Source organism: Mus caroli, unplaced genomic scaffold (assembly GCF_978045245.1).
Source record: "Mus caroli unplaced genomic scaffold, Mus_caroli_1 scaffold_10, whole genome shotgun sequence".
Lineage (NCBI taxonomy): Eukaryota > Metazoa > Chordata > Mammalia > Rodentia > Muridae > Mus > Mus caroli.
Genome location: NW_028227265.1, coordinates 71,919,844 through 71,943,738, shown reverse-complemented (window position 1 = coordinate 71,943,738; position 23,895 = coordinate 71,919,844). Strand labels below are relative to the sequence as shown.

The 23,895-nt window shown below is 40.7% G+C and overlaps 1 protein-coding gene across 1 annotated transcript in view; it reads right to left on the bottom strand.

Annotated features, from left to right (window-relative positions):
• The window catches only part of Galntl6 (polypeptide N-acetylgalactosaminyltransferase like 6), a 1,086,926-nt gene that overhangs the window by 45,974 nt on the left and 1,017,057 nt on the right, over window positions 1-23,895 (bottom strand). The window contains exon 10 of the mRNA XM_021169756.3: window positions 15,646-15,867. Coding sequence (XP_021025415.2) covers window positions 15,646-15,867 — 222 coding nt within the window. The remainder of the gene's footprint in view (window positions 1-15,645; window positions 15,868-23,895) is intronic.

Below are 23,895 nucleotides of genomic sequence, written 5' to 3'. Positions count from 1 at the left end.
AAGGACATCAGGACAGCTGAAAGTGCAGAGAAACAAAAGACTGAAAAGAGCACGGGGCACTTATCTCTAGCTATGGCTTCTCAGTAAGGGAAGAGAAACATCATCTCAAAGTGTTGTTTTCCTTTAATCTTCTCTGAGTGATGCTGGTGATTAAGCTCTCAAGTGTGGGCTCTTTACTGGAAAGATCACCAAATAAAGCCAGAAGAGAAATTGAAAAAAGCAGATACACAGATCTATTTATTTGTTAACATCCCAAGTGCTGCCCCCCCACACTCCTGGACCCTCCTCGGAGAATTTCTCCCCCATCTTCCTTCCCCTTTGCCCCTGAGAGGGCAGCCCCTCCATCCCTCCACCGTGGTGCATCAAGTCTTTGCAGGCAAGATGGACAGATTTTAAAGAAAGACATGATAAACAAAAAAGGCCAGACCATATGATGTCTTCACAGGACCATAACTCCTAAGTTGCCTGATCCAGGCTGGTGAGATGGCTCAGTGGGTAAGAGCACCCGACTGCTCTTCCAAAGGTCCAGAGTTCAAATCCCTGCAACCACATGGTGGCTCACAACCATCCGTAACGAGATCTGGCGCCCTCTTCTGGAGTATCTGAAGACAGCTACAGTGTACTTACATATAATAAATAAATAAATCTTAAAAAAAAAAAAAAGATAGCTAAGTTGCCTGATCCAAAGACACAGAAATGGCAGAAATGCTGAACAAAGATACTATGCACAGCACAAGGACACTGAACAGTCCCTATTGAATGATCAGTAGGCAGACCATTGAAGAAACCAGGAAGGAAAACTCTAAATTCCTAAATCAAAGGAAAATGAAAGCACAGGTTATCCGTCTTTGGGATACAGCAAAGGTATCCAAGAGGAACATTGAGAGCTATGTGTGCTTACATAAAAAAATTATAGAGATACCAGATAAATATCTCAATGGTAAAACTCAAGATCTTGGGAAAGAATAAAGCAGAAATGGAGACTAAGAGACTAATAGAAAGAATTAATGAAACAAAGAGTCGGTTCTTTGAAAATATAAACAAGATAGAAACCATTAGTTTTGGGGCAGTGAGCTGTGCGCCAGGAAGCCTGGTCCCTGGTTGAGTGCAGACTTTGAACCAAGGAAACCCAGCAGGTGACTTTTGCCTGCAAGGGACAGCAGGTGTTCATGCCCCTTGGGTGCCTGGCTCCTGTGCAGCTACAACCTTCCACAGCCCCCTGCAGAGAGGTGTGTGGCCATTAGTCACATAGGAGCAGCATCAAGCCCCCCCTCCCCCATGCAGATAAGGTTATCTCCAAGCTCTCAGACCAAGCCAACGAGATGTATAAGCTGTTAGACCCTGACCCACCCCTGTATATAAGCACTCTATCCTGAAGTATTAAAGAGGCACACGAACTATTCCCTTCCTCTTCTGAGAGCTTGGAAGAGGTCTGCTCTTCCGAAACGCCATCTGAAGCTCTGCCGCAGTCCTCACTGGCTAGTTGGCCTCTCATTGGCCCAGCCTGACCTGACTCAGCTCTGGAAGTAACTGAGACTGCACCGGGGAGACAGAGGTGGAACCAACTGCAACAGCTGAAGTGGCGAAACGACTTCCCCTCCCTGCTCACACTCGCTCCCCTTTGCTGGAATTCTTGCATTTGGCTGTGCCACAGATATCCGTGGAAAACCTCTGGGACACAGGCCCACACTTAGTTAAGCTAGACAGAGAGAGAGAGAGAGAGAGAGAGAGAGAGACAGCCAGGGGGAGGTGTCTTAATTAATATAATTAGAGATGAATAATGGGCAATTGCAATGACATTTGGAAGAAAACCCAGAAAAAAAAAAGAGTCAATTTCTAGACAAATAAAATCTGTCAATTAAATCAGGAGGATATAAAGAACACACACACACACACACACACACACACACACACACACACACACACACACACCAGTTATGGGCACCACAAACATAAAGGAGCCTGGGAGACTAGAAAAGGCTGTAGTAACAGGAGGTTTTTAGCCACCCTGGAGATCCTAGGAACTGAGCTGATAAGAATAGCAGGTTCTTTTAGCCAGTGAACTACCTAGCAGGCTCCACTTATAAACAGTTTAAACATATCTATGATAAACAGTGAAATGAAAATAGTAACAAAAATGTCCCAACAAAGAAAAGCCCAGGGCTGGACAGATCCATGCAATGATGAAACACTTGGTAAGATAGACAGCACTGACGGTGGCTCAGCAAGGTGAACGCGTGCAAGCCCATCGGGAAAAGGCAGTTTTCGTGTTAGTGCTGTAGTGCATTACAAAGAAGATCAGGCAGTGCACATTTGGTGACAGTTGGGAGTGACTTTTGCTTTCAACGAATTCACTGGAGAGAAGAAACCTCTATGCAAGGTCTGGAGGGAAGGGGCGTGTCAAAGAAGGCAGAAATTTCTTTGCAGGAGGGTGAAAATTGGAAGATAAAACTTGTAGGAAACATGCTATGCTATGTTTAGCGCTGATTATAGCTTACACTAACACAGTGTCTGCCCACCTCTACCCTTACTTTATACATACAGAGAAAAGCTGCAGCAATGTGTCATGGTATCTGCTTTTTCAAGGTCATGCATAATTGTCTTGGGAAAGAGAACCCTTGAAAATTCCCCAAAGAACCGAGGTTAATATAGAAGCAATGGTTACAGCAAAAGGTGGTAAGCAGTATTTTTTTTTTAAATTCCACTTTCTCTAAGTTTCAGGATTCCATGGAAACACACACAGCTGAGGTAGTCACCTCCAAGCTCCCCAGTTTACATCATTAGCAATTTGTAAGCAAGTTCAGAGGTTCCTAGAGGCAGGGGAATACTCAAATGAGCTGAGAAATGCAAAGCCAGTGAGCTTCTTCTTTTCACAAGGAACCTTCCTTTTCGTATGGGGAGGAGGGATAGAGGAAGAAGGAAAGGAATGAGGAAAAAGCATTGGAGAGTTGTGTTAATTTGCTGTGCTCAGTTTGACTGAGGTATCAGATGGATTAACACTTGGCCTCTTCACCCTCATCTTCTCACTCACGGTGCCACAGCTGGGTCCACCACTGTTGAAATCATTTATTTCACCAAATTTAGTTTCTTTACCACAGTATAAAGAAGATCATGTGATGCACATTGGGTGGTGATTGGGAGTGGCTTCTACTTTCAGTGAATCCGTGGAGGAGAAGCCACTCCATGCTGCAGGGTTTGAAGAGAATAGGCATGTCAAAGAACTAAGATGTTTCTTAGCAAATTGTGTGTGCATGGGGGGGGGGGGGAAAGAGAGAGAGAGAGAGAGAGAGAGAGAGAGAGAGAGAGAGAGAGAGAGAGAGAGAGATTCTTCTTAGTGAACCATTGAAACTTCCATTCAGAATATTTTCTGCAAAACTGTCCATTTTAAGGAAGAATCCAGTTTTCTTCATGAGGGAATACTTTGCTTATTTTCACTTAAATATATAAGGAGGTTCAAATTTTCATGATCAGTAAGCATAGCATATGAAGATATTTGGGCAATCCCATACTTCCCTATTGAGGCTCATACAAACAGCTCCCTAGTTACTGTCAATCATTAACTTGGATGTGCAAAATGTTGCCTATGTTGGTTCTACCACTACTATCGTCAGGGCCATGATTCCTACCTTGCTATGTTGATAACATGCTATGCACCAGAGTTAAAAGCTTCCTTTAGTTGAGATAGCTAATTCTCAACCAGTCTTACAATATGGACTGCTGCGAAACCAGATAGAGGTAAAAGTATCTTGTGTTATTTTAATGCATTTAGCAAATGCAGAAAAGCTAGAATGTGAATAACCAGAGTGCCTGGGGATTCAATATCAGCAGAGAGACATGTTAGCCTGTGAGGAACTGAGACCACTCACATCCTATTTGTCCTGGAGTTTGCCACCCAGTGAATACTAAGCTTTGCACATGACAGAGTGAGCTCAAGCCATGTTTGCTGAACAAAGGAATGTAGGAAACAAATGGAAAGTTACTTTAATTATGGCATTCTATTTGCTTATTGCAATACAATTATATCAAGTAGCCTATTGGCAAAAGGGAATGAATTGTGAGTTTGTCCTCCACTGGATAGGCTGGGACTATCGAAGAACAGTGGATTCTGATGCTATCATGGCCTGCCATGCCATCATTGTGGAGATGTGGACCCATCAGAGATCATTACATTCATGGAAGAGTGGATATAGAGCTTTGGGGTTCAGATCACTACTTTTTATGTTGCCCAGGAGCAAACATTGTCTCAGAGGTGCTGGACACTCATCCTCTGTGATTGGTGCCATTAGTTCAGATTGCTACAATGTAACTTGGGCTGTGCTGATGTGAATCTCCCCTGACATGTGTCTACAGTGGTTCTTTTTCATGCACACTCTTTATACTGATGTGGCTTTACTGCTGTGTTTATTAAGGGTTGTTAAATCAGGCCACATGTTTTTATGTATATTTGGAGAAGTTAACTAATTATAGTAAGCATTTTAAAAATATTAATTACTCTATACATCTTACGATTCATAGAATTATTTCAAAAGTTATTTTTTACTGCCTAAATAAATAATGCCTAAACACACATATGCACAAAATCCATCTGATTTCACATTCTATAACATCTTGTCTCATTATTCTATGATGAATAATATCTAATAAATATCTCAGGTATAAATTTTGAGTAAAATGTTATACTATTCAGGCATTATCTCATTCAAACAAACACCATAGGGTGACATAATATGTTTTAATATACTTTAACAAATTCAGCCCTAGGGTATAAGTAATAAGAAAGTGCTGATGTTTGACTGTCTCTCCAAAACATGCCGATGCTTGCTTTTCCACTATAGTCTTCACATGTCTTAAAAGAAAATACACTAACAGAAAACCTCTATTATGCATTTTTCTTTTCTTTTTTTTGAGATATGCACCCTGTTTAGTTTAGACTGGTGGGAACAATGTTGAATTTCTGAGTTGCCTGCTTTTATCTCCCAAGCATTGGGATTACAGGTATACACAACAAAACATTCCTAGCCTATGGGCTGATCGGTGAACTTAGAAGGCCATCAGTATTTTGTCTTATTATTTTATTACTTTCCAAATACTTTTTGCTTTGCAAGATATTTTTAAGTAGTCAATCTCCCTCCCCCCCCCCTCACACACACACACACACACACACACACAGAGAGAGAGAGAGAGAGAGAGAGAGAGAGAGAGAGAGAGAGAGAGAGAGACAGAGAGAGAGAGAGAGAGAGAGAGAGAGAGACTCTTATACCACCAATATCCAATATTTTCACATTCATACATGTCTTTGGTCTTGATGTAACCTCCTTTCAGATAGTTTATTTTATTCATAATTCTGTCAAGTGTCACTTCATTGTTTTTGTGCTGTCTTGTAAATATTATAATCTATGATACTTGTCTCTCTCTCTCTCTCTCTCTTTTTTTTTTTTTGGCCTGTACCATGATCTGACTTAAGCTATTAGGTCTCTACTTCAGGGGACTTTAAAAAGAACCTTTTAAAAAGATTCTTCTACTCCTGCATTTCCTGAAGATTGAACTTATAAGCTACAAGCTTGAACAAGTGTAATCTAATGACTTTGTTTTTATTTTTGAGATATGGTCTCATGTTGTGGTGTTATGTGGTCCAGGGTGTGATAAACATATTCTACTTCAGTCTCCAAGTGTTGGAATTAAAGCCTTTAACATGGGCAGTTTGTTGTTATTTTTGCCATAAGAATGTTTCAGAGAGATGTTTTTCGATATTCTGTTCCTTCACAAACTGTGTGTGTATTTCAGAGATGCTAAAATTGATCGAGCGCTTGAGGTGATGCTAGCTTGATGATTGAATAGTAAATATTTTGTACTTCTATTTGTCTCAAGTGGTTGCCATCTAGTGGTAACTGCTGCTTGAATTAGTATTGCATTGGATGGATTACAAAATGCTGATGTTTCTATTTTTCCTTTTGAATTAATTATCCAGACATCTGCATAAACAACCCTCAAGTACAAATGACCTTCTAGGCATCCTCGAATACACATGGAGAGCGCTTAACTCTTTGAGTTTAAGTGTCACTTTTTCATAATGGTGATTTGAGTATCCTAGAACTGTTCATGATGGTCAAGGGATTTTACTGTGTTTCTAGTTTTCTCTTGAATCTCTGAAAAGTGTTTCATTGTAAACTGACTTACAAAGAAAAATTACATTGTAACATTACTTACAAAGCTTTTGTTTTGTTCTCTTATTTTTCTTTAAAAAATGTATTTATTTCATTAATTAAGGTATAGTCACTCATGGCTGTCCTAGAAGTCACTATGTAGACCAGAATGTTCTTGAGCTCCTAGAGATCCACATGCCTTGGCATCCTAAGTGCTATGCTAAAGGTGTATGCTTGGCTAGTGATAGTATTATATGTGTGCCATTGCTGTGAAGAGACACCATGACCACTGCAACTCTTACAAAGGAAAACCTTTACTTGGGGCTGGTTTACAGTTTTGGAGGTTTAGTCCATTGTCATCATGGCAGGAAGCATAGCAGCAAGCAGGCAGACCTGGTGCTAGAGAGTAGCTGAAAGTTCTACAATTGGATCAGCAGACAGAAGGAAGACATAAAATGTGGTTGGTCTGAGCTTTTGAAACTTCAAAGCCCACCACTAGTGACACACTTCCTGTAGGGCCTACTTCAAAAAGGCCACACTTCCAAATAACACCATTCCCTATGAACCAATGAGAGTCATTTTTCTTCAAACAACGACAATGTGTGAATGCATTATAACAACCTTATGAGGTTTGCACTGTCTCACTTATAACAATTATGATCCACTTGTTTTTGGTTTCAATGCCACTTGAACATACCAGGCTTTGATATCCACTCTCTTTGGCCCACCTTGTACTCTCCTGGCCTTGCAATTGACTTCATCTATGTCTCCATGTATCTTTGCTTTATTTATTTAGTGAAGAATTCTGAGTCTATAATAGACAATCAAGTGTGCTGATAGGGCATTGAGGCTATAAGGATATTTTTGAAGAGAGCAACCTGATGTAGACAAAGTCTTGTTACTGAGACTGGTGGTTTGATGAAGAGTGGCCTCCATAGGCTCATATGTCTTATTCTCCAGGAGTGGAAGTGTTTCAAGTGATTAGGAGGTGTGGCCTTGTTGGAGTAGATGTGGCCTTGTAAGAGTGTGTCCCTATGAGTGTGCTTTGTGGTTTTAAAAGTCCATGCTAGGCTCTCTCTCTCTCTCTCTCTCTCTCTCTCTCTCTCTCTCTCTCTCTCTCTCTCTCTCTCTCTCTCTCTCTCTCTCTCCCTGAAGAAGCTACCAGCCACTTCTCCAGTCCCAAGCCTGCTAAGCCTGCTGCCATGCTCCCTGCTGTGATAATAATGCAACAAGCCCCTGAAACTTTAAGGAAGGCCCCAGTTAAGTGTTTTCCTTCACAAAAGGTAGAATTGTTATGGTGTCTCTTCACAGCAAGAGAACTGTGACTAGAACACCTACCTCTCTGAGGTAATCGCCAGAGCTCACACAGAGCTCCCAAGGTAGAAGAGAACTGACACCTTCAAGTCTTCCTGTGATCTTAACATGAATGTTGTGGCATTTGCTGCTTCACACACATAATAAATACATAAATTAATTAAATATTTAAAGAGACATAAAACTATTTTCAGGAATATCCTTTTGATTTTCAAAACAACAAGAACAAAGAAAAATACAAAACAATCCCATGACTTAATTACAAATTTGAATTCAGGTTTGAGTATATAAGGCATTTCCTTTTGTAATTTTATTTTGTGTCTTTTTGTATATTCATGCGCGCGCGCACACACACACACACACACAACTCACCAAATTTCATTTCTTTTTAACATCACTAGGCTTTCAAGTTTATGCACTTGGTTTCCAGAAAGAGATTTGTGAATTAGACCTACTATATTTATTAATGGTTTAAATTCTATAAGCACTATTATTTTGTCCAGTTTGGGACTAAGGGAGTTTGTATTACTGCCTTCTTAGTGTGATTCTGCCTATGTCTATGCGTTTTTAGTAATTTCTGGAATAATCTCCAGTAATCTAGTGATTTCATGGAGTTTATTTTTCAATCGCCTTTGGAATTATAATGTATTTTTTTTTAGCATTTAAAAATCATTTCATACTGCATCCTAATTCTCATCGCATGTCAAATCCTCAAATGCTGCTTCTCATTATTTGAACTCATCTGATGTGTTTCTATTTCTTCTTTAATTTTTAACCCTTTCTCTACCACTTTGAGCTGATTGTGTCGCACATATAACCGGAAGTTAAATTTGCTTTACAGTGCTAATCATCTGGAATATTTTTCCCCTAATAGATTTGTTTATATGTTTGATCTCAACTCCAATATACTTGTTTATTATATATTGATTATTATATCAGATCATATTACATCATTATATATAATAATGTAATATATTATACATAACATATTATATATTATACACATTATATATTAGATATATTTATCATACTGATTATTGTATATATAATGTTTATCATATATCCTTTAGCAAGTTTCTCAGAGAGGCTTGGCAAAAGAAATCTGGGCTGGAGAAATGACTCACATGGTATGAACACTAGCTACTTCTCCAGAGGACCTGGGTTTGGTTTCCAGCATCTATGCAGGGCAATTCAGAACCAACTCCAGGGGCTGTGCTATTGTCTCTGGCCTCCACAGATACCTGATCACACGTGACATAGACGTGCATGAGCATGCAAGTGAAACTAAAGATAAATCTTTCAAACACATCCTTCAGCTATTAAACAGTTCATAAACTGTTTTTCAACAGCATTGATGCTCGAAGGATAACTTGGTTTGATATAAAATCTTTAGCTGGTATTTTAATTTTTTTACAAAAGAATCTTTACAATGTTGTTCCACTGCCTTCCGTTTTTTTTTTTAAATCCTGCTTTAAAATCTCATTTATTATTTTTTACTTTGATGTGCACATTTTTTCCTTATCTTAAAAATGCAATCACTGTATATGGAAACATTTTCTGCTGATGGCTCCCGAGTCTCCCAAGCATGCTGATTCAAATCTTTCATTCTAACATTTCCTTGAGTTATAGTTTTAAATGTTTCCTGTCTTTCATTTTGGGAAGGATTTTCTTCTTTGAGGATTTTAGGTCACGCTTGCTCTGCTGTTGCAAATCTTTTGATGAATTCTTTCCTTCCTCTTCATTTCCTTGTTAGCATCCTTCTCCCTTCCCGCCTCAATTTTCATTGCTCTGAATTTTGGCTTTCTTGAGTCTTCTTTAAGCTTCATCTCTGAAATTATTTTGTGCTTTGCCAGTTCATCCCTGAGTTTTCTCAGCTCTTTGTTCAGAAAGTTGTTTCGTATTCTAGCCGACTCTTCTGTGAGCTATTCTAATCCTGACTGATTTCAAAATCCTTCAGCTCATTTTGACATTTGCCCTTAATTGTGGTTTTCTTCATGTAGCTACGTATGTACATTTCCACTGCACATTGGAGTGGGATTTGTCTCATTTTTATCTTTATCCTTGTTGTACCTTAGTCTGGGATTTTATCACAAACTCTTTTTATTTTCTAAATATAAATGAAATAGTTTATTGGACTATTAGGGGAAAGTTCATGTGGACTATTCTCTCTCTTTCTCTCTGTCTCTCTGTCTCTCTGTCTCTCTGTCTCTCTCTCTCTCTCTCTCAGTGTTAAATAATACTATCTTTCACAAGTCATATTCTTTTAGCTCCAGGCTCAGTCCCAGACACAAAAACTTCCTGCCTCTGTGTGTGTCCTCTAGATTTGGAAATATCTTTCCTGTTGCTTTTAAATATGTGTATGGTTCTGTGCAATTGATCCGGCTCAAATCCTGACATTTTGACAGCTTTGGCTTGTCTCTTTGGATCTCCAGTACTTCATTTTGGATCTGATTCACAACAGATTCTTTTTTAGTGCTTGGATTACGCGATAAAATGTGTCTCTGCCACAAAAGAAGCAACATCAATAACAACAGCAACAACAAAAGTCATACAACGATAACATCAATAACAAACATCCCAAGGCCACCTGCAAGGTTTCTGAGGTCCTTGTTAGCCAAGGATGGTCAGCAGGACTTACATTCCTACAGTCCTACGGACTGGTCTTCAACTTGGACCCGTGAGGATATTTTTTAGTTTCACTGTTAATTTTTTTGTATTTGATTGTCCTTTAAAACTATCTGTAAAGTACCTAATTTTTTAAAATGGGGGTGTCTGGTTATACATGTTGATATCATTGTACTCAGCTCATTTATTTTGATAGCAATTTGTAATCTCTACTGGGACCACCAAGAGTCCATTGTTATGTTGAGCTCACATGACACAAACCCACCTTCCATAAAGACTTTTGGATTCATTGTATGGCATCCATGTTTAATTTTGTTCTTGCATTTGCTACCCTGAAAGTATGAAATAAGCAGGACTCCTGTTCATATGAACAGAAATCTTCCTCTATTTTAAAAGTAAGATTATTATAGAAACATTTAATTTCTGATACCAATCTTTACTTAATATTCCATACATCTGTATAATTAAAGTAAAAACTAAATGTTCACAAAGGTAAGTTAGAAACTAAGATGAAGACATTATAACTATACCTTAAATTTCACGAGCCAGAAGAGTATATATTTAGTGTATAAGCATATGCCAAATACAAATATGTATATTTTCACAATGAATAAAATGCATGTGTTTTTCTCTCTCTGCTTCCCCTCTTTAATGTGCCAATCTTGGCACATCCATTGTTAATTTTGTGACTGTTTAACTTAAAATAAATCTTTATTTTCAAAGTTGGCATTTCCTTTAGACAAAAGTTCTTTTCTACCTGTCTTTCTCCCTCTCTCCCTCTCTTTTCCTTCCTTCCTTCCTTCCTTCCTTCCTTCCTTCCTTCCTTCCTTCCTTCCTTCCTTCCTTCCTTCCTTCCTTCCTTTCCTTCCTTCCCTCCCTCTCTCCACCCTTTCTTTCTCTTTCTTTCTTTCTTTCTTTCTTTCTTTCTTTCTTTCTTTCTTTCTTTCTCTCTCTCTCTTTCTTTCTTTCTTTGCTTCTTTCTCTCTTTTCCTTCCTTCCTTCCTTCCTTCCTTCCTTCCTTCCTTCCTTCCTTCCTTCCTTCTTTCTTTCTTTCTTTCTTTCTTTCTTTCTTTCTTTCTTTCTTTCTTTCTTCTTTCTCTCTTTCCTTCTAGGTCTGGATCTTATGTGTCCCAAGTCAGCTTTGAATTTTCTGTGTAATACAAGACATCCTCAAATTTTCAATCCTCCTGACATTACTTTCTGAGTTCTGAGATATAGAGGCATATACCAACACATTCCATTTCCTCGGTGTTGTGGACTGATGTCATGGCTTCATGCATGCTAGGCAAGCACTGTATCAATTGGGTTACATTTTCAGGCTAAGAAAAGAAAAATTTGATGGACATGTTTATATATGTCATGTGTAACAGAGGAAAAGAAGAATCAATTAGGCCTGAAGCACTCCACACTCCATTGTGACTTGAGATAACTTGCTACCATTTGGATACCAAGCCATGTAGCCTGCTCATCTGGAAATATGGAGCCCAGATTATAGTATGAGATACCCCAGAGCATCTTAGTCCATTATAACAGCTGAGAAAAATCCATAGAAAAATTTGAAAGGATAACTCAGTTTTGTATTTATCCTTACATTTTTCTTTACTGTGTGGAGCTCTACAGAGTTAGGCTAGCATAAGGTACTAGCACTGTTAGGAAACATGTGATAGGTTATGTCAAATCTAATACATTCAGAATGACAGATTATCTTGGTATGAATGCTTCATTTGAAGACCTAGCTTGATGATACACAGAGTGTGAGTGACAGAATGAACTGTTGAGGGGACAGAGGGATGGTCTCATTTAGCAGCTTTCCCAGCTACAAAAGGTTGCAGGGAGAGCTGGCCTGACTACTCCCAAGAGGATGCTAGGGGGTGGTTCCTTGTGCAGAAAAAGCACAGGCTTTATCCTTGTATCTCACATCAACAGCACAATACAGAATATATTTGAAAGAGGCAACATCATTTTGGTCTTTTAGCTGAAGCATCTTCCAGTGTTGGACTGCCTTTTCTGGAAGCTAATGCAGGAGAATTTGAAGAATCCTGGTCACTTGGAGAATGTTAGCAGGGAGAGGAAGCAAATAGGTTAGGAGTCAAGAGTAGCAGCCTGAAGCAGCACAGAAGAGTGGGGTCTATTTAGGGTGCCCGACTTTATAAACATTCTACATTTCAGGGTGGAATTCATCTTGGAGAACAAAGCAGTCAATGTGGTTTTGAATTGAGATGGATTTTTGAAAATAAAGATTTAAAAAAAATGTTGTTTTGCCCAGTTACAAGATGACAATGGATGTGGCAAGATTGGCACATTGAGGGCAGTAAGCAGACACCTTTTAAAAGAATCCATAGCACTGTTTGGAAATGATACCTATTGTCTGTTTTGTATCTTTTATTCTCTCTACATATGGATTTTAGGGTTCTGAAAACCTTCTCTTTTTGGATTATAAAGGAGTACTATAAACTATAAATGACTTCAGCAAATTCATGAATTCTAAAGAGGGGAAGGGAAAAGCAGAAAATAATAGGAAGTTCTTTTTTTTTTTTTAAATTTCCCATCCTCACACAAAAGAGACACTCTATATGTCAGTGGTTTGAGAATGATTTTCCACTTTAAACCTATTCTCATCCTTGTTGAGAAAAGCTTGTTGCTTCTGTTTGAATAGCATTAAGGGGTGAATGACTTATCATATGGCTCAATTTCCAAGTTAGTCGCTCTGGGCCCCATCACTTCCCCTGATCCAGTTATTGCCATTGTGAAACAAAGGATGGGATGACTTCCATCAGGTCATTAGTCTGCAGTAGTTGTGACTCTTGTCTCTTCTGCTTTTTAAGTGAGAGGCTCTTAGGAAGAGCCTGGAAATCAATGGACTTTTGAAATGCAACAAATACATGTTATAGTTTGATATGGTGATGGATGCTAGAGAGTAATGGGGGACTGAAAGGGCGTGTCTGTGTGTCCATGCATGTGCAGGCTACTCCAAATTTGAATGAGGTTGACCAGGGAAGGTTGCCTTGAGCTGCTTGTTCTTTTGAGTTAGGTCCGAAAGCAGGTGCTGGGAGGAGCTATAGACCTTCAGGGTCTGAAAGAGTTCAAGCGATGGGAGCTGCGGAATAAAGGCTATGAAATAGAATTGTGTTTGGTACGCTTGAAAAATGGTGAGGGCATGGTATGGTAAAGTTATTCAGTGTCTTTCGATTTGCATCCCCCATGTTAGGGGGCTCATAACTACCTAACTCCAGCTCTGGGGACATTGGACACTCCTGACCTTTGTGGGGGCCTACACTCATGTTCTTGCACTGAGCAAGTACACACCACACACACACACACACACACACACACACACACACACAAAGAAACAGAAACAGATAGACAGAAGACACACACAGAGACAGAAACAGAAACAGAGAGAGAGACAGAGAAAGAGAGAGGGAGAGAGAGAGAGACAGAGAGACAGAGAGAGAGAGAGAGAGAGAGAGATCTACAATATATTTTGAATCAGGACATGGCCTGATTTTATATCTTAAGCGGTCTGTGTTGAAAATAGTCTTCAGGGTAGAAAGAACCAGGGAATGAGGTAGGAGAGAGCTGAGAGTCATTTGTGGTCTGTAACTTATGTTCACAAGCCAAGTCCCAACAACCAGAACCAAAGATTGCCTGATGGCTGTGTACACAGAACCAGGATGGTGTAGAAGAGCAGGTGACAAATGACGGAGTAGAACTGAGTGAGACCATGAGTTCCCTACTTCTTGGCCCAGGACTCCCATAGGGGTCTTGCATTTATGGCATCTTTGGTTTGTGGTTCCCCTCTGTAAAAGACCCAGTATTTGCATACCCCCTTTCCCTGTTGATTAAACAGAGGCTGACCTACTGCCTTGCTCAGGAGCTAAGTTTGTCCTAACAATTGCTTTAAAAGCTTGTAGGATGTTACAAAGCCCCCTCAGATATTTGACTGGATCCTAGAAAGGATGGAGATTTTAGAAAAAATAACAAACCGTCAAATCTAAATAAACTTTAGTTCAGTGAGTGTCATTGTCCTAATAAGAATCAAATAGCTTGATGATGCACCAGTAAATGTGGTAAGTATCAAATGCCATTAGTACAAACAGTTGGAAATAGGATGTCTACATTATAATTACAGTGTGTATGTAATCGCAATTATTCTAAAATAAGTAGCTCATTTTAAAATAACTCCCAACCTAGACACAGTAATGCACACCTGCATGCTGGGCAGCAGGATCATGAGTTGGTGGTCAACCTAAGCTACATACAAGAGTTCCTTCCTTAAAAAAGTAAGCAAGACGATCTCCCCAATTAAGCCACACAAAAACAAAACGAAAGCCCCCCCGAAAGAAAAATCATACAAGTGTGAAAGATATGAATGATCTCACAGATATATCCAGCAAACTTTGTCATTCTTCATCCCTTGTAAGAAATTGGCTAATAGACAAGTGACAGTCAGAAACCAACTGCTTTAGGTATGTGAGGAGGACCTTGAACTTCGGATTCTCCTGCCTCCTCCTCCCAAGTGATGAGGCTGTAGGCACTAGGCACCATACCTTGTTTACATGATGCTGAGGGTAGAAACAGGCTTTTAGGTATTCTGCCAACTAAGCCCCATGGCCAGCTCATCACTTCATTTGGATTATGCAGCTGTTTTTCAGAGCTGGGTGACCATAGTAACTAGGCAATGAGATCTTAAGCAGACAACAAAACCAAGGAAAAATAATGAAAACGCTCTTACGCGGCGCAGCATTTGCCCTTGGAATTCTCTTCCAAAGGCGGGTTTAATTGCTAGGCTAAATCCACCCCATTGGACTCAGTCGTTACTTTCATGCACTCTTTTCTAGAGGGAAAAAGCTACCGCAATAGTATTGAATGAACAGAGCAGAGGAATAATGCATTTTATTCCCAAAGATGGATGTTTTAAATCTGGGGCCCGAGGCTATCCGGATCTTTCCACTTGAGATCATGAAGTAAAATCAGGTCAGAGTGTTGAACAGGAGAACGGAGAGTGCCCATTTAATGAACCAGTGTGGCTCCCACGTGCCTTCCATCCTGATGGAGCAGGGTACACCCTAGGTAGGAAGTTAGCCTCGCTCACCGGTGCTTCGTCCTTGCATATATAAATAGCATTAAGGCTGATGACAGTGAGGGGCATTCTCACATCCGGTGACAAGTTGTATCATATCAGATACATGATCAGGCTTAATTACAAGATGTTGCTTTCAGTTTCTATGAGCTCCCGTGGGCTCTTCTGCCAATCTCAAGTTAAACTCTTTTCGAGGCATATTAAAAAAAATCCATATGAAGCACCAGCAGCATTCAATAATTCTTGGATGGGATATTGACGCTAGCTAGCACGTTCTGAAAGGAAGTTAGGCACTCACTTCTCAGGGATGTTTTAAATTAGCCTGCTGGGCTGATGGAGAAAGGAAGGAGGTTTGGCAGTCTCTCCCACTTCTCAAGCTATGAGGAGGAGGGAAGGGTTTAGCTGTCCCTCCCAACCTGGGAGGCTATGGGGGATGGACAGGCTCTTGCGGGTAGGGTAGGGTAGGGCAGGTCTCCTCACCTCACCCCACGCTGCAGGCAGGGGTTCGACCGGAGGGTAGTACTTAGGCACGTCCCAGGCCACCGCAGCCATGAACCATTTGAAGTCTTTGCACTTGAGTCGCTTCCGCAACTCCTTCTGGGCAGAGATGTCTCCGGTAGAGAGGTGCCTGTATTCTGGCCGCCTCTGGTAAATGTACTCAGCAAATTCATCCATCCAGGTCTCAGCCACACGCTTCAGGTTCTGTACAGCAGAGACAAGAAAGAAAAAAAAAAGACAAATAAAACAAAGCACCAAGTTATTTATTGGTTTCTACGCCCAAAGGGTCACTTTACTTGCATCAGAAACAGAGAACCAGGTATCTGCAGGCAGCACTGGCTGATGGGTTGTTAACAGTGAGAGATTTCATAACGGTGAGGAGCGCGATGGGATTAGCCTGTGGGTTAGTGCACTTTCTGCTCCGGGCATGGGGTTCAGCTGACAGTATGGTAATTAATTTTCAGAGCTGGCAGAGAGTCTTCTCACAAGTATGGCACCTTCCCTCCTGTTATTTAATGACATTTACTTAACTTTATTTTATTTTTTACATACAACTAAAGGAGTTGAAATGGGAGAGTCTGCAAATCCCGTAATGGATCTTATTGCTTAAAGCATTTCAAGATACAGGCATTTTGGAAAGAACAGGGATGAATAAGCTGCTATTCTTCCTTTCTCTAACTGTAGAGAGGAAGAAGAAGAAGGAGGAGGAGGAGGAGGAGAAGAAGAAGAAGAAGAAGAAGAAGAAGAAGAAGAAGAAGAAGAAGAAGAAGAAGAGGAGGAGGAGGAGGAGGAGGAGGAGGAGGAGGAGGAGGAGGAGGAGGAGGAGGAGGAAATTTCTTATACTGTGACATGGACACCCATCAGAATTTATGTTATTGTAATAGAAAGTGGGAGGAAAGAAATTATCAGACGCCAATCTTCTCTACAAGTGCTTCTTGGGATGAAGGAGTTAGGAGACTTATGTCAGAGAATGAATATTGTTCCTTATGATGAGAAGAGCTAGGGGTTGAGCCAAAGTTTGTTTGTTTATCTATTCATTTATATAGAGACAGGGTCTCACTATGTAATCCTGGCTGTCCTGAAACCTGCTCTGTAGACCAATCTGGCCCCACTCACAGAGATCTGCCTCCAGAGTCCTGGGATTTAAGGTGTGTGTGCCACCACACCCAGCCTGGTGTTTTTGTAGGCTTTGGGGATTGAGCAAGTTGGTTAGGCACATTGGATTTCAGATTCTGAACCTGAGCACATCAGCAGCAATGTGTGGGGTGGCTGTATGATTGTGTTAGAGTTAGTACATACCTAAGACTGTGAAAAATACTAGAAAGGACTCAGGATTGGAAACGGAAGCGCCTGGGTGTTAGGCTGGCTTCTTTAACCGAGCAGTTCCCAAGGTCTTTGAGAAGGAAGTAGGACAGAGAAGAGACATTGTCTGGCATTCCTTTAAGTCCTGTGGCATTAAGTGTAGGACAGCTGTGTTTGCCAGGGAGGTGCCAGCTTTGGTTCCTTCATCTCTACAGCTGATTTCACAGCTGATGTCCCGTGGACTCTGATTATTGCCCTTTCCAGTTTAAATTCTTTATTTTAAGGTTTGAAAATGGTTTAAAAATTGGTTTCAAAATCCGTATTCCACCAAATTGGAAAATATAAAAAATGAATAAATTCATGACATAAATCAAAGTTAAATCAAGATGACATAAACAATTTAGACAGACCATAACACCTATTGAAATAAAGGCAGTGGTCAACTCAGCATGGATCAAGAACCTCAACCTAGGACTGAGTCTAGTAGAAAGTGAGGTAGGCTTGAACTCTGAGTAGATTTTCTTGAGAGAGGATGTGGTGATTTGAATAGGTATGGCCTCATACACTCATGTGCTTGATTTCTTGGCTCAGTGAATGGTACTAATGGGAGGTGTGGCCTTGGAGTAGGTGTGGCTTTGGTGGAGGAAGTGTGTCACTGTGGGGGAGGGAATTGAGGTCTGCTATGTTCAAGCTACACCTAGTGTGGTATACAATCTCCTGCTGCCTGTATAACAAGATGTAGAACTCTCAGCTCCTTTTCTAGCACCAAGTCTGCCTGCACACCACTATGCTTCTTGCCATGATGGTAATGGACTAAGCTCTGAAACCAGCTCTAATAAAAAAAAAGTTTTTAAAAAGCATTTCCAATTTTCTGAGGAACCGCCAGACTGATTTCCAGAGTGGTTGTACAAGCTTGCAATCCCACCAGCAATGGAGGAGTGTTCCTCTTTCTCCACATCCTTGCCAGCATCTGCTGTCACCTGAATCTTTGATCTTAGCCATTCTGACTGGTGTGAGGTGGAATCTCAGGGTTGTTTTGATTTGTATTTCCCTGATGATTAAGGATGTTGAACATTTTTTTCAGGTGCTTCTGAGCCCTTCAGTATTCCTCAATTGAGAATTCTTTGTTTAGCTTTGTACCCCAATTTTTTTTTTTAAGATTTATTTATTTATTATGTGTAAGTACACTGTAGCTGTCTTCAGACACTCCAGAAGAGGGCGCCAGATCTCGTTACAGATGGTTGTGAGCCACCATGTGGTTGCTGGGATTTGAACTCTGGACTGTGGTCTCCCTTCCCCCACCTGCTTGAACCTGCTTGCTCAAGGGTGGAGTTTCCTGCTCATTCGTGCTGCCACGCCCACTGCTGGACCCTGTCGGCTTAGCTGCTTGGAGGCACACACGTGTTCGTCCTGCTACTGGATCCCGAGTTACTTGGCGGGAAATTGGGTTCCCTTCCCCTTCCTTTATAACTGAATGTTGGAATTAAAAAGGCGGGCTTTGAACATGAAATCGTCTTAGCCCCATTCTTTCTTCCGCCCCGTCTAGATTCCTCTCTTTTCAGCTCGAACTGCCATTCTCAGTTGAACCGTTCGTGTTGTGGACTGCGGGCAGGCCGCAACACTGGACCTTCGGAAGAGCAGTCGGGTGCTCTTACCCACTGAGCCATCTCACCAGCCCTGTACCCCAATTTTTAATGAGGTTATTTAAATTTCTGGAGTCCAGCTTCTTGAGCTCTTTGTATATGTTGGATATTAGTCCCCTATCAGATTTAGGATTGGTAAAAATTCTTTCCCAATCTGTTGGTGGTCTTTTTGTCTTGTTGACAGTGTCTTTTGCTGTACAGAAGCTTTGCAATTTTATGAGGTACCATTTGTCAATTCTTGATCTTACAGCACAAGCTATTGCTGTTCTGTTTAGGAATTTTCCCCCTGTGCCCATATCTTCGAGGCTTTCCCCCACTTTCTCCTCTATAAATTTCAGTGTCTCTGGTTTTATGTAGAGTTCCTTGATCCACTTAGACTTGAGCTTTGTACAAGGAGATAAGAATGGATCAATTTGCATTCTTCTACATGATAACTGCCAGTTTTGCCAGCACCATTTGTTGAAAATGCTGTCTTTTTTCCACTGGATGGTTTTAGCTTCCTTGTCAAAGATCAAGTGACCACACTCTGGAAGTCAGTCTGGTGGTTCCTCAGAAAATTGGACATAGTACTACAGGAAGATCCAGCAATACCTCTCCTGGGCATATACCCAGAAGATGTTCCAACTGGTAATAAGGATACATGCTCCACTATGTTCATAACAGCCTTATTTATAATAGCCAGAAGCTGGAAAGAACTCAGATGTCCCTCAACAGAGGAATGGATACAGAAAATGTGGTACATTTACACAGTTAAAAACAATGAATTTATGAAATTCTTGGGCAAATGGATGTATCTGGAGGATATCATCCTGAGTGAGGTAACCCAATCACAAAAGAAGTCACTTGATATGTACTCACTGATAAGTGGATATTAGCACAGAAACTTAGAATACCCAAGATACAATTTGCAAAACACAACAAAATCAAGAAGAAGGAAGTCCAATGTGTGGATACTTCATTCCTCCTTAGAATAGGGAACAAAATACCCATGAAGGAGTTACAGAGACAAAGTTTGGAGCTAAGACAAAAAGATGGACCATCCAGAGACTACCCCACCCAGGGATCCATATCATAATCAGCCACCAAACCCAGACACTATTGCATATGCCAGCAAGATTTTGTTGAAAGGACCCTGACATAGTTCTCTCTTGTGAGGCTATGCCAGTGCCTGGCAAATACAGAAGTAGATGCTCATAGTCATCTATCAGATAGAACATAGGGCTCCCAATGGAGGAGCTAGAGAAAGTACCCATGGAGCTGAAGGGGTCTGCAACCCTATAGGTGGAACAACAATATGAACTAACCAGTACCCCCAGAGCTTGTGTCTCTAGCTGCATATGTAGCAGAAGATGGCCTAGTCAGCCATCATTGGGAAGAAAGGCCCCTTGGTCTTGTATACTTTATATGCCCCAGTATAGGGGAATGCCAGGGCCAAGAAGTGGGAGTTGGTAGGTAGGGGAGTAAGGTGGAGGAAGGGTATAAGGAACTTTCGAGATAGCATTTGAAATGCAAATAAAGAAAATATCTAATAAAAAATAATTACAAAAAATAAAAACATTTCCATGGTCATGGTGTCTCTTCACATCAATGGAATCCTTACCTAAGACAGAGGAAAACCTTCTGAAGAATCCAGGAACAGCCATGATTCCCAAGTCTTTGAATTGACTGGCCAAATAAAATCACCTCAATAACAATACACTGTGTTAATTTGTGGCTGCAATCATAACTCAATACTTCGCTTTTGGAAAAATATTGGAACTACAGCTGAAAAAATGTCACAAGCCATTGTAAGTAGAGTTTCTATGGCCTTTTTATAGATTGTAGCACAAAATCCGCTGTTCCAGGAAGTAGTTGTACTCACATGCATTGGAGTACATTGGCGTGTTTATACAGAAGCACAAACACACACGTTCAAATATGTGGCAGTAATGGGGAAGGTGCAAAGGCAGATTTCTCACTTAGGCATTCATAGCTATGTAAATGTGCAAAACCATGAAAGTGAGACATCCCAATAACGTCCCTTGCCAAAGAGCCCTTGCCAGAACGTTCCCATCTGCCTCTGAGATAGAATGAATGCTGATGATGGGGCTCATGTATCTAAAACATTGCTAATGAGGAAAAAGAAAGCAGAAACCTTGGAGATCAAGAGTTCTAGACCTGTAATAAGTCTACACCTGAACTCCCTGAACCGAGACATGGTCACATGGTCTTACACACGTGGAGCCTGGTGTTACCTGATGTTCCTGGGTTTTTATTTTTTGTTGTTGTTTTTGTTTTTGTTCTTTGAGTTGGAAATAAAAGTGCTTTGCTCTTACATGCTTTTGCCTGCCTCCGGATTTCTCTGGATTCCTGGGGGTAGGTCCTGTATATACAACCTCGACTTTCCCATTTAGGGATCTTTTTTCTCCTGCTGATATTTTGCTCTTATCTTGGTCACTAACCTCCATGGACCCTCGTGTGGGGCTCACAGGCAATTTCTCTTATCTTTCAGGCACTCCATCAAGAGTTCACCTGGGTGTAAATGTTTGTGAAGATTTTCGTGCAGCTTTCAGACCATTAGGGCGATGCACGCTACAGTGGTTGGTGCCCTAGATTCTTTACAGATCCATGGGTTTTGACAAGAAAGCCTTCTCTGACCAGAACTTCCGCCTTTCACCTGTGAGCTTTGTGTCATAGTGTCCTCCTTCTCAAAACCCCCCTCTGTCTGCTCTGTAGGGCTATGCCATGATTTCTTTCTTCTTATCACAGATAGCCAGTCAGCTTTCTCATTATTGGCCTCCACTCGTCATTTTGATAAACAAAGTCTCCATTGCAGGTGTTTAGCCACACGTAAGACTTTGCCCTGTAAGTGCTCTCTGCTGCTTAAGACATTCTCCAACATCCTTTACACTGCTCTTTAGTTTTATTCTTCAGAATGAAACCTTATACGAACCCTTCTATTTGTCACCTTTTATGATAAAGCAGCAACTTTGCATTGTTCTCCCCACCAGCTCTTCCTCTTCAGCATCACTCCTGTTCTTTCTGATAGGCTTTCTTAAAACTTTCTTATTTCTCCCAGTTAGGGTTGCCAGGAAAAATACATGATGCATAATTAAATGTTTCTTTCAAATAAACAACGAGTAACTTAAAATTGTGAGGATAATTAACGTTTGCATTATTAACATTGTATGGGGCATGCTTAGACTACAAGCTGTTTGTTGTTTATCTGAGGATCAAATGCCACTGAGTGTCTTGGATTTTTAATTTGCTAAGTCTGGCAGCCCTACTTGGTGATATACATAATCTGATTATAGTATGCACTCACTCCATGTGTAATGCATCAACTGTATGTGCTGAATCTCATAATCTTGGCGCTGTTGCCAAATCCGTCAGAAGCATGTTTTGCTTGTGTGGAAATTATTTCAGAGTCATTGGAAGCAGCTCTCTGCTGAGAAGTCTGCTGTAATTCACAGCGGATATAATAAGACACGCAATCCCCTGCTCTGCTGATTTTAACAGGGGGGACTCCTGCTGGCTCTCTATCTGTGAAGCAAGCAGGGAAGCAACCACAGAGCTTAAAGAAACAACCTGCATAATTGGTAGCTAAAGTCAGTGGTCTGTGTAGGGAATATACTAACTGATGTCTGAAAGCAGTAGGTGAGGTCTCCTGCCTTTGCCAAGTTCTGTTTGGTTAAGTAGACTGGAGACAGCTCAGTCCTACTCTTTTTGAACCCAAGAGGCTTCCATGTGCTGGGAAAACATGTAGTACAGAAGTTATTGAATAGTTACACACACACACACACACACACACACACAGACACACAGACACACAGACACACAGACACACAGACACACAGACACACAGACACACACACACACACACACACACACACAGAGTGTAGGAAGCAAAGGAAGGATTTAATTTTTTTTTTTTTACAACTGCAGAGTTTCCTGTTCTTGAATGAGAAATGAAGTCAGAGCTGTTAGCCACATACCTTTTCTGGCACCCTTCTGTGATTCCTTGTGTCTCACCACATGCTCTCTTATTTGGTCCAAGCTGATATTAATCTCTGTGTTGCCCACATACTTATTAACACACATAACACATTCAGCTCTATTTAGAGGTGCTTCGAACCTGGATGTTGTTTTCTTTGAGCTATCCAACACTAAGTCTTTCCATAATTCTAATTCTTTGAATTAATATTTTGCCCAGAACATTAAATCACATTTCCATCCCAGTTCATCAGAATGATTTCTAGCCCTGACTGTTCTCTGTTGCACAGCTTCCGAAAACACCAAGTTCCATTTGCCCTGCTGGCTCATGGAACTGCATACATCTATCTGCTTATTCTTATTGTTATTCTTCTTATTATTATTCTTCTTGTGCCAGCATCTCTCTTGTTTGAGTATTCTACAAAAACCACTCTTGATCAGTTTCTCAGTGTATTACGTGGGAGTCAGTAGCCACAGCTGACCCATGCATTTGTGTTATTTGGGAAAATCTCACCTTAGTACCATGCCTCTCTTTCTTTGTGCATGCTGCAGTTATTACCTGTGCACTTGTGTGACCCCAATCCACAAGCCGTACTTGTGTCAGTATTAAGTTATTTTATTACAGCAGGTTGAGGAATAGATTTCTCCTTCTTCATATATATGGCTATGAGAAACTTTCTGAACAAGAAAGTGCTGGATATCACTAGTTTTGGGGAGAAAGCTATTTGTTCCCAGTTGTCCCTACAATGAGGATTCACACCGGTACGGTACCCAATGCATCCAGGAATCCTGCTTTGATTTCAATGCATTTCTTTGTCTCTTCTTTGATACCTAAGAGGGTTTAAGAGGCTCAGTAGTCCCACCCTAAATCCCTCTTATCACAGAAAATATGATAATGTCATCAGGAGTACAGCTCCTAAAAAAAGAATCTCTGTAAGTCAGCCCCAGCCTCACAACAACTGCTCACCCCACTTTACTTCCCACTAACCTGAAAACTTCTTTGAAGTCAGTGGGAAGCCATCAGCACAGGGAGTGGAAGTTAATCCAGTCTCACTTAAGAGGCTTCTCTGACAAGCAATTTCTCCTTCCTTCACCAAGCTGCCGGGAGCTGTTTGCAGGTGGTTACACTCCTTGGTTGTCTTGAATAAGGGTTAGCCTTTTCTTTGACTCTATGTTTCTATTATATTCTTGCTTGGATATTTTAGATATTTATGGTAGTGCTTATATGAAAATTTTAGCTCAGCAATTGACGCAGGACAGTAAAACAAAAACAAAACAAAACAAAACTCCATGGACTACTTAATTACACCTCTTA